The sequence below is a fragment of the Astyanax mexicanus genome, chromosome 21, assembly GCF_023375975.1.
Source record: "Astyanax mexicanus isolate ESR-SI-001 chromosome 21, AstMex3_surface, whole genome shotgun sequence".
Taxonomy (NCBI): domain Eukaryota; kingdom Metazoa; phylum Chordata; class Actinopteri; order Characiformes; family Acestrorhamphidae; genus Astyanax; species Astyanax mexicanus.
In genome coordinates this window covers 7895241-7905771 of record NC_064428.1, presented here as the reverse complement: position 1 = coordinate 7905771, position 10531 = coordinate 7895241, and the positions used below count along the sequence as shown (strand labels likewise).

Below are 10531 nucleotides of genomic sequence, written 5' to 3'. Positions count from 1 at the left end.
TGCTCAGCTCCAACAGCGCAAAGGGAGTGTTTTAATTCTCTTAATTATTCATGGGTGTGTTTTGGGCGTAACGTGAAATAAACCAATCAGTGTGTCTGTGGTCATTCGTATTTTAAGAGCGCAGAGACACTGACTGCGCCGTCATGCTGTGAAGATAAACCAGCAGCTCATATAAGGGAAGAGCAACATTATTTTATTCTTTATTCTGTTTATTGTTTATGTAAAAACTGGGTTTGCAACACTGAATATTAATCAAGCAATCAACCATTATTTACACTGGAGGGGGACCCGCATTTACAATGCCTCTGAGCATTTACAGTTTAAAAGGGATTAAAACTATTTTAAAAAATGTAAATAAAAACTGACATTTACTATAGACGGATAAAAAGGAAAAACAGGACATTTTAAAAAAGATCATAAAAATTGACATAAAAAGTAAAAAAATATATCTTAACTAATTTGATAAAAATTATAAAAAGAATAAAACAATTAAAATGAATAAAAAAATAATATCAAATATAAACTCATTTTAAAAACTCATTTAAAACAATCACAGGCTTTCTGATGCGCAGAATAGTAAAAGTTTTAGTTTTAGTTCATTTTCAAATCATGAAAACCTCACCAAAACCTCAACCTATCCTTTATATTTGACAATATTTGATGAACTTTACATGTCCTTACTCATTTTTATTTAACTGAACTGAGTTTTATATTATTTGTAGCATATTGTATTATTGTAGTATTCTGCGTGCAATGCTGTGTATAGAATGTCTATATCTGCTATATTAATCTACAGTTATTAAGTCTGTGTACTGAACATAAATATAAATCCTTATAAATGTCAGAAATAAATATAACTAATAATAACTTAGTTACTGTGCAGATTTTAGGTATATTTAACTTTTATAGTTGATTGCTGAGGGCTCTGGGTGAGGTGTTTCCCTAGAAGATAAACTTAGCTGCCTAGCTAAAAATTGGTAACTAGCATAATACAGAACAGCTGCCATTTGACAAAAATTAACATATTAACATGTGACATATTAACCTTTCATAATAACATGTTACTTTTGATTATTTAATAACAATAAAAATAGCACAGTATGTTTTGGCAGACCGTGGTTAATTTAAAGTCTTCACTGCACAGTCAAGTGCGACCAGTGCAAAGTTCAATAAACGTAATGTGAACCGAAGTTCTCAGGCAAGTCGAAAACTTTAGCCATCCACTGTTGTTATTAGCAACTTGCTAAACCTGCCAAATGTAGCTTACAGGTGTATGGTATGGGCTCTGTTTAGAGAGCCTGTGGGAAATGTTGGGTTGCTTATGAGCTACTGCAGTATTAGAGAGTGGGTAGAGGACCTGGCAACCCTGCTTGTTTGTCTTAGTAACTGGATGAGAGAGGTTTGATAGCAAAAATTGATACATAAAATTTATTAAGATTAAATAATCACAAAGAATATAATTAATTAAGCTATTTTAATCGACTGACAGCACTACTTAATATATATATTTATGATTGCATATTATAATTGAATATAAATTGAATAATGTTGACCTTTTCAATTGTGATATAGAATTTTCACACCAATATGTCTGTATTGGTGACACTGTTTTAATGCTTACCTGATTATCTCCGGTATACAGTTTGAACTCTTCAGCCAATCAGAGATTAGCTCCACTCCTGAATCCTGCAGGACAGTCTTACTGAGATCCAGTTCTTTCAGTGGTGAGTTTACTGAGTTCAGAGCAGAGCACAGAGATTCATAGGAGTTCAGGGTGAGTTTACATCCAGGTAATCTACAAAACAAAGAAAAACTATTAAAACAGTGAAAGTATTTAAGTAGCATCATTCCGTGTGTTATCTTAACTTCACTGTGATCCAAATACAGCCAGGTGACATCATCACAGTAACGCTGCTGAATTTATAAAATGGAGTAAAAGTGGCGTCCAGAGAGAGCAGCAAGACACAAATCATCTACGCTCATCTCACTTTTAAAAACACAGCAGCTTTTGGTATAATGTTCCAGGACAGTGGGATGGTATGGGGACATATCGCTGCCTCAGGACCTGGACAACTTTCTATTATTAAAGGATCCAGGAATTCTGATCTGAATCAGATGATTATATAGTAGACTATCTGTTTATCTGAAGCTGAATATAAAACAAACACAATAGACAGCAAAACACCAATAAACGTGAAATGCTAATTAGATCTATATAATTATATTATATGTATAATGTGAATATTTTGGAATGTCATGGTTTTCTGCATACATTTGTCATAAAGCCTGCTCTTGATCTAAGTCAAAAGTACTGACAAATATAATGTGCCTAAAATAATAATAAACCCTTGGAATCAGTAGCTGGTTGACCCCCATGGCAGCAATAACCTCAACCAGGCACTTCCTGTAGCTGTGGGTCAGACCTGCACATCATTTAGAAGGAATTTTAGCCCATTCTTCCTGCAGAACTGCTTCAGCTTTGTCATATTCCTGTGAAACCTCAAGTGTACGCCTCTCTTTAAGTCAATCAATCTTCTATCTATTGGGCTGATATCTGTGCTCTGACTTGGTCACTCCTAAAGGCAGATTTACTTTTTCTTAAGCCATTCTGATGTGGACTTGCTCTGCTGTTTTGGGTCATTGTCCTGTTGCGACATCACGTGATATACCTTTTGAGAAATTATAGGAGATATTCACACAAATAGGATGTTATTTTCAGGAAATTCAACATAAATTGGGCTTGTTTGATAGTCACAGGGAGAAAATTAGAGGGGTGTTTTTTGGGCTACCTTTAATATTTAACATGTTTGCCACAAAGCCTTCACTGCAAATCGTTCAAAATGAAAATGTACTGTGTTGTTAGAGTCTGTGACAACCTAAAATATTGGGCTAGTTTAAGCTTTTGAAGTGCTGGTGTTAGACAGGTTTAGGCAGGATTTTTGGAGAATATGTTAAATGACCATGGCTGTTGTCTTAACTGGTGTGTTTACATTTTTTGAGACACAGAGAGCGAGTGAAGTGTGTGAGGGCCCACATTTCTCCGCAACACTGCGTTCCTCACACATTAATGTCTACAAATTGTCAGCTAATTGTTCCAGCCCTAATTCAGAGTTTCAGCTGATATACAGACAGTCTCACATTATCCTCTAAAATATTTGATACACTTGGGAATTCATCTTCCTCTCAGTGATTGTTAGCTGGCCAGGCCCTGATGCAGCAAATAAGGACTGGCTTTAATACAGGACAGGTGAAGGTTTTTTCATTCAGAAATCTCCTGACAGAAAGCTCACCTGAGTATCTCCAGGTTACAGTTTGAACTCTTCAGCCCATCACAGATTAGATTCAGTCCTGAATCCTGCAGCTCAGTGTTACTGAGATCCAGTTCTTTCAGTGGTGAGTTTACTGATTTCAGAGCAGAGCAGAGAGTTTCATAGGAGTTCATGGTGAGTTTACATCCTGTTAATCTACAAGAGAAAAAATATAGATATAAATTAAACACAGAGATTATCTAATCCACACTGACAGTTATCAGTAATTATAAAGACACTGTGTGATTTCAGAAAACTCCACGTCAGTTCAACTTTAAAATGTGCTCAAAAATGGCAGAGACACTTAAACACAGTGGTACAAATTCTGGTTAATTTAAGAGAATTATATAGTAGACTGTAGGGCTGCAGCAATAACCGGATTCACAGTACACACAAGAGAATGTTTTACAAAGGGAAGCGAACAGAGAATTTCACCTGTGCCTGTGCATTTCCTTTTAACCTTTGCTGCTGGAACAGAGAAGCAGAACTTTTACCTTAATCCCCCTAAAACTGAAGCTAAAATCAGCAGGATGAGATAACTCTGGATACCCCTAATTAAAAGGAGGATTTGTTTGAGGATGGATATATCCCACAGTTCAAAGACCAAGGTGGTGCATTAATTGTACAACCTGATGATTCCATTCCATTTTAACCACATTTACAATATTTAAAGATCTAAAACAAATCATGTTATAACAACAAAAAAATATTCTCTGTTCCTCTGCTTCCTCTGTAAATATAAAATAAAATGCAGATTAATGTAAACTCACACAGCCTTTCTGCAGTTCCTCACAGCTGGGATCAGTCTCCTGTAGCCCTTCTCAGTTGTTGAGTAATTCTTCAGGTTGAACTCGTCCAGCACCTCCTCTGAGATCAGGATCATATGGGCTAGTGCTAAACACTCTCCGGTGGAGAGCTTCTTTTTTGACTGAATGTCTTTGGAGAAAGACTGGACTTTCATTTCAGTCAGACAGAGGAACAGGTTGATGAATCTCTCAGAAGGAAGATCTTCTGATTGGATGATGCGTTTGATGTACTGGACTGTTTTTTTGATGCTCTCTGAGCTGCTCACTGTTTGTGTCAGAAGGTTTTGTAGGAGCTGCTGACTGGATTCCAGAGAGATTCCCAGCAGGAAACGGAGAAACAGATCCAAGTGTCCATTCTCACTCTTTACAGCTTTACGCACAGCTCCTTTCAGCAGCTCTTCCAACAGAACACTGTCTTTCCACTTAACACCCCTAGGCTTCAGAAACTGCAGTTCCTCCAGGTTCTTGCTCACATAGCAGTGAAACACATAGAGAGCAGCCAGGAACTCCTGAAAGCTCAGATGAACAAAGCAGTAGACCTTCTTCTGGTAAAGCACACACTCCTCCCTAAAGATCTCGGTGCAAATGCCAGAGTACACAGAGGCCTCTGTGACATCAATGCCGCACTCTCTCAGGTCCTCTTCATAGAACATCACATTGCCCTTCATCAGCTGTCTGAAAGCCAGAGCAGACAGTTTCAGAAGCATCTTTCTGTTGGACTCCAGCAGTTCCATTAGATCTCTCTGGTCTTTTCCCTCGTACTTCTCACTCTTCATGAGCGTCTGAGTGCACAGGAAGTGGGAGTACATCTCAGTCAGTGTTTTAGGTATTTCTGTGTTACCTTGTTTCATGATTCTCTGAAGCACAGTGGCTGAGATCCAGCAGAAGACTGGAATGTGGCACATGATGTGGAGGCTCCGTATCGTCCTGATGTGTGAGATGATGCTGCTGGCTTGTTCTTGGTCACTGATTCTCTTCCTGAAGTACTCCTCCTTCTGGGAGTCGTTAAATCCCTGGATTTCTGTCACACGGCTGATGAACTGAGCTGGGATCTGATTGGCTGCTGCTGGTCGGGAGGTGATCCAGATGAGAGCAGAGGGAAGCAGTTCTCCTTTGATGAGGTTTGTCATCAACACATCCACTGATGATGTCATCGTTATATCAGATACTTTCTCACAGTCTGAGAAGTTCAGTGGAATTCTGCTTTCATCCAGACCATCAAAGATGAACACGGCTTTGTACTGGTCAAATATGTTCGGGTGCAGGTCTTTGATCTCAGGGTGGAAGTCACACAGAAGTCTATGAAGACTGTACTGATCACCTTTAATCAGGTTCAGCTCTCGGAAAGGAAGCACAAACATGAAATCTACGTCCTGATTGGCTTTTCCTTCAGCCCAGTCCAGAATGAACTTCTGCACAGACACAGTTTTTCCAATGCCAGCAATGCCTTTAGTCAGCACAGTTCTGAGTTTCTGCACTTCTTTACCTTCATCTTCTTTTCTTTCTTCAGCCATCCAAGCTCTAATGTTCTCTGCTCCCATTCCACCTAAAGTTCCCTCAACTGGTTTAAATATATCTAAACAGTTAATGGGTATTTCTTGCAGCTGTTTCCAGAGTTCTTTCTCCATCTGTAGAACTTCATGTTCTTCATTCACTCCTTCACTCTCTCCCTCTATGATGTAGAGCTGAGTGTAAATCCTGTTCAGCAGAATTTTATTCTCCTGTGTTTTAAATCCCTCGAATAAGCTCTCGTACCTGTTCTTCATACTGGTTCTGTGTTTCTCTAAGACTGTGGGTAAGTCATCATTCACTGGTGGGCAGTAATCCTGCTTCATGGTTTCCTCCATAAGTGGATACAGAACTGGACGTGTTTTAGATCTCTTTTTGCACCGGGGACAAGCAAAGTCTCCTGATGGAGCAGACTGGTCCCAGTAGCTGTTAATGCACTGCCTACAGAACATGTGTCCACAGGTGATAGAGACTGGATCTGTCTGAATCTGCTCACACACTCCACACCTGAACTCTGGATTCTGGAATAATCCATTCTTTACATTGCTAGAGAGAGATTGAGAGAGAAAAGAGAGAGAAAGAGAGAAAGTTAAATCATTGTAGGAGGCAGAAAAGTAGAGCTATTGTTCTGACAACTGTCATGTTTGCCTATAAAGGCCTCATGTTGATCTGAGGAGATGACTAACTCACACATGACAGTTACACGTAGTAGGCATATGAGGGACATTAACAGCTCAGCAGTATGTGCAGGACATCCTGCGACTACGTGTTGCCTCTCATTACGGGACTTCCAACTGGTATTTTTCAGCAGGACAATGCTCGCTCACACACAGCAAGGGTTTCCCAGGAATATCTGTCAAACTGCAACACTTTCTTGGCCTGCCTGGTCTCCAAAATTAGTTAAAATCAAGCATTTATGGGATATACTGGGAAGACAGCTACAGCAACCTTTAAGTGTGCATATCTACAGGTCCAGCTGCAACATCTGTAGAACCTGTATACCTCCATGCTTAACCAGGTCTCAGCTTGTATCCAGGGTAGAGGTGATACATGATTACATTCACACATATAACGTTTAGTTTAGCTTTGGTGCTCTGGAGATTGAGTGATGATGAAAAGTTAATGCTAACAATAATCAGAAAGGAGCTTCATACATCATCTGCTTTTGGCCACACACAGACATGGCTGGTGTCTGATGAGCAACCAATCATAAACAATATGTCTGATCAATCAATGGTATGCATAATTCTACCTCTACCTGCCTTGTTCTGCATACCCAGTACCCCCTGAGAAAGGTAACAAAACTCAGCATGAAAATTGCAAAAAAACAATCTGCATAATTTAAACATGCAGATATTGCAGAAGGCACGTCTTCACATGTCCTATTAAACAGGACTAACATCCTCAACATCTCCCTTTTATTATCAATCAATTACAAAATACATTCTCTAGAATGAAAACTGATATTTATTTATAAAAACAATCATGTTCCAGAACAAAAACAACATTGTATTTCCCATAAGTTTATCGTCTTTTACAGTAGTTTCCTGTGAACTGTACTAACTCTACTAGTACTAGATCAATCAGCTTGTGCTCACACTAAAACACTTTCTGATTAATAACCATTGCAGTTCCACATAAAAGGACACACATGTAAAAATGCTTAAGTACTAAGAATTTTACAATTTTATCATGAACATTAAAATATATGTTAGAAATAAATTGAACATTTAATAAATGTCTGACAACAAGGCAAAATGAAAAATGTAAGATTTTTAAACAAGATTTAAGAGGATTTATGTATTAAGATTAAAGTGTTTGCATTGTAGTCTGCTTTATAAGGCTGCAAAAAAGTTTGGTTGTCATTTTTGCACCTTATATCTGTGCACAGAGAAAATATAAATTCCCCTTCAGTGTTGTCTTCTGACTTAGTGTTTGGGTGATGCAACACCCCTCAGAGGGACACAGATCCAAAAGTCATGATGTTAAATCATGCACAAGTGTGTATCCAAGTTAGATAATGGGATATTTAACATATATAACCTGCCTCTGGAAGATACTGCCATATAGAATGAAAGCTGTAATTTTTCTGTTTGCATTAAGCAGCAATAGCTGATGAGTACCATTTCTTATTTATTTGCCTTACGTGGCGTCACACATACTGTAATGTACTGTAAAGATTATTTCACATGAATGCTGTGTGATGACAATGCTTAAACAATATTCTGTGCAGCCTGATTTTTTTTTTACTGGAAGGTGGAAAAAATGTAGTGTTAAAAAGTACTTTTCATTGGAGATGACCAAAAAAAAAAACCAGACTTACTACAAAAAACACCCTGTTTAAACTCACTCTCATTGCATGCTGGTTTCTCACCTCAGCTCAGTGGTACATTTGTTGTTACTGAAATTGTAAGGCTGCTGCATCGAGTGGTTGCTCCTCAAAGACACACAGCTGGGCTCTGGAGGTTCTGCTCTGAATGTTTGCAGTCTGGAAAAACAATGTTAAGAACAAGTTTCACCTTTTTCACTGTGCAACCCTGTTTTAAGCTTTAAGTTATTTGAGAAATTTCAACTATAGAAAATCAGGGAAAATTTCAATTCCACAGTTTACTTTGCTCTGGTTCTAGAGCCACTTTGTTTCTTAAAGATGAACTCCGGTGTAAAATGGGCTTTTGGTGTAGTAAAACATGACAAAAATTACTTTCCTTTGTTGAATAGCACACCTGCGTTCTCCCGGAGCGTTCTGAGATCCAGAAATTTTAACAGTTTGTGCAAACATCCTTCAGACTGGGTGATACGGGGCATATTTTGAGTAGGTTGTTGAGGGTGTACTGTTAACGGAACTACATGCTGTACACGTGAAGGAGGCGTGACCGGGTGTGTGCTGTGTTTGGACTGCAGCTTGAGCCAGCATAAGAGAGGAGGAAGCAAAGGGAAAAGAAGACAGAATGGTTTGCGTTTGTGCCTTTCCAGGCTGCAGCAATAAGATGAAAAGTTATAAACGGAAAGTTTTACAGGATATTTCTGCAGAAGTTAATTTTGATGTGGTGGCTTGTTGTTTTGCATATTGATTACAATTACACTACATATTTGTTTGAACAGAAAGTGTGCAGGCTACTTACTCAGGCTCCTCCGGTACGGGCCTCCGTGTCCAGTTTATTTTTGGTACATGGAAAAAAAAAGCTTCTGGTATACACAAGTCTAGAAGGCAAGAAAACCCTTTAGCCAATGTCACACATCGTGTGACATCTGGACTGCGATTGTGCAAAAGATCCCAATTCTTGCAACAAAAACACTCCAAATTAGTGGGCATAACTTAACAGCACCAGTAGGAAAACCACCAATTCCCAGAGGTTCGAGGCTGTGTTGTGGGTAGGTGTGTGGCTGCGGCAGCACCCTCTGCACGCACTTTCTCTCCCTCTCCTTACCGCTCCCACAGCTCTCCTTCAGTATATTTGGGCTCAAACAAAAAGGACGCCCATTAAATTAAAATGTCTCCTTGTCGGCTTTAAATTCCTCATAAAACTGTCTTTATGTCCTGCCATCCAATATGTGATAACTCCAGTCCAAAGCAAATGTGAGTACTTTCCTGACTTATCAGCTGTAGTTTTGTCCGAGAACAGCACACCTCCTTCACGTGTACAGCATGTAGTTCCATCAACAGTACATATTCGACACTAAACTCTTCATGACTTTACAATAAGATAGCGGCGTCTGGCGAATAGCTAACTCTGGGATGTAAACAGTGGATTTTAATAAACTTCAGCATTTTAAAAGTTCTTAATGCCTGGTTTTAAATGTCAAGGCTCTCTGGATTTTAACAATGAAGTGTGGAGCTATTTTGAGCTGGATAATGATGGAAAGAGTGATTTATCAGGTCAAAATATGCCCAGTATCACCCAGTCTGAAGGGTGTTTGGACAAACTGTTAAACATTTCTGGATTTTGGATCGCTGCAGGAGAACGGAGGTGTGCTATTCATCAAAGGTAAGTACTTTTTATTATTTTTTACTAAACCAAAAGTCCACTTTACACCAGAGTTCTCCTTTAAGTAGAGTCAGACACTGTATTAATGTCTTAACTCGGCTCAGTGCTGCTTCTTTCGTTACTGAAATTAAAAGGCTGCTGCATCGAGTGGTTGCTCCTCATAGACACACAGCTGGGTTCTGGAGGTTCTGCTCTTAATGTCTGTCTGGAAATGTGATGTTAAGACACAAGAAGAAGTAAAATCAACAGACTTGACAGATTAAACCTGTGCTACATCTATAGTAAACATTTTTGGTTATTTTTTTTACTGGAAGGTGGAAAAATGTAATGTTAAAAAGTACTTTTCATTGTAGATGACCAATTGCGAGATGTCAAAATTTGACAAAGTGAAAAAAAAAAAAAAAAAAAAAAAAAAAAACCAAACAAACAAAAACAGGCTTACTACAAAAAACACCCTGTTTAATCGCACTCTCATCCCATGCTGGTTTCTCACCTCAGCTCAGTGGTACATTTGATGTTACTGAAGTTGTAAGGCTGCTGCATCGAATGGTTGCTCCTCATAGACACACAGCTGGGCTCTGGAGGTTCTGCTCCGGATGTCTGCAGTCTGAAAAAAGAAAGTAAAGAACAGGTTCTTAACCTTTTTCACTGTGCGACCCCTTTTTAAGCTAAGTTATTTAGAAAAATTTTGACTATAGAAAATCAGGGATAATTCCACAGTTCTGAAAGAAAAATGTTTTGCTTTGCACTTGATTCCACTTTGTCTCCTAAGTAGAGTCAGATAAACAAGGTTCTTTAGGTTGCCAGTCTGCTGAAACTTACTACCACACTGTGTTAGTGTCTCAACTCGGCTCAGTGCTACCTTTGTCATTACTGAAACTAAGGGGCTGATGCATTAAGTGGTCATAGACACACAGCTGGG

The 10531-nt window shown here is 38.8% G+C and overlaps 1 protein-coding gene across 6 annotated transcripts in view; it reads right to left on the bottom strand.

Annotated features, from left to right (window-relative positions):
• Positions 1-10531, bottom strand: part of LOC111190302 (uncharacterized) — a 492977-nt gene that overhangs the window by 368861 nt on the left and 113585 nt on the right. For all 6 annotated transcript variants that reach the window (XM_049469796.1, XM_049469797.1, XM_049469798.1 and 3 more), the window contains 6 exons: positions 10103-10216; positions 9706-9814; positions 7998-8098; positions 4079-6169; positions 3291-3464; positions 1622-1795 (listed from right to left, as the gene is read on the bottom strand). In XM_049469796.1, coding sequence (XP_049325753.1) covers positions 1622-1795; positions 3291-3464; positions 4079-6169; positions 7998-8098; positions 9706-9814; positions 10103-10216 — 2763 coding nt within the window. The remainder of the gene's footprint in view (positions 1-1621; positions 1796-3290; positions 3465-4078; positions 6170-7997; positions 8099-9705; positions 9815-10102; positions 10217-10531) is intronic.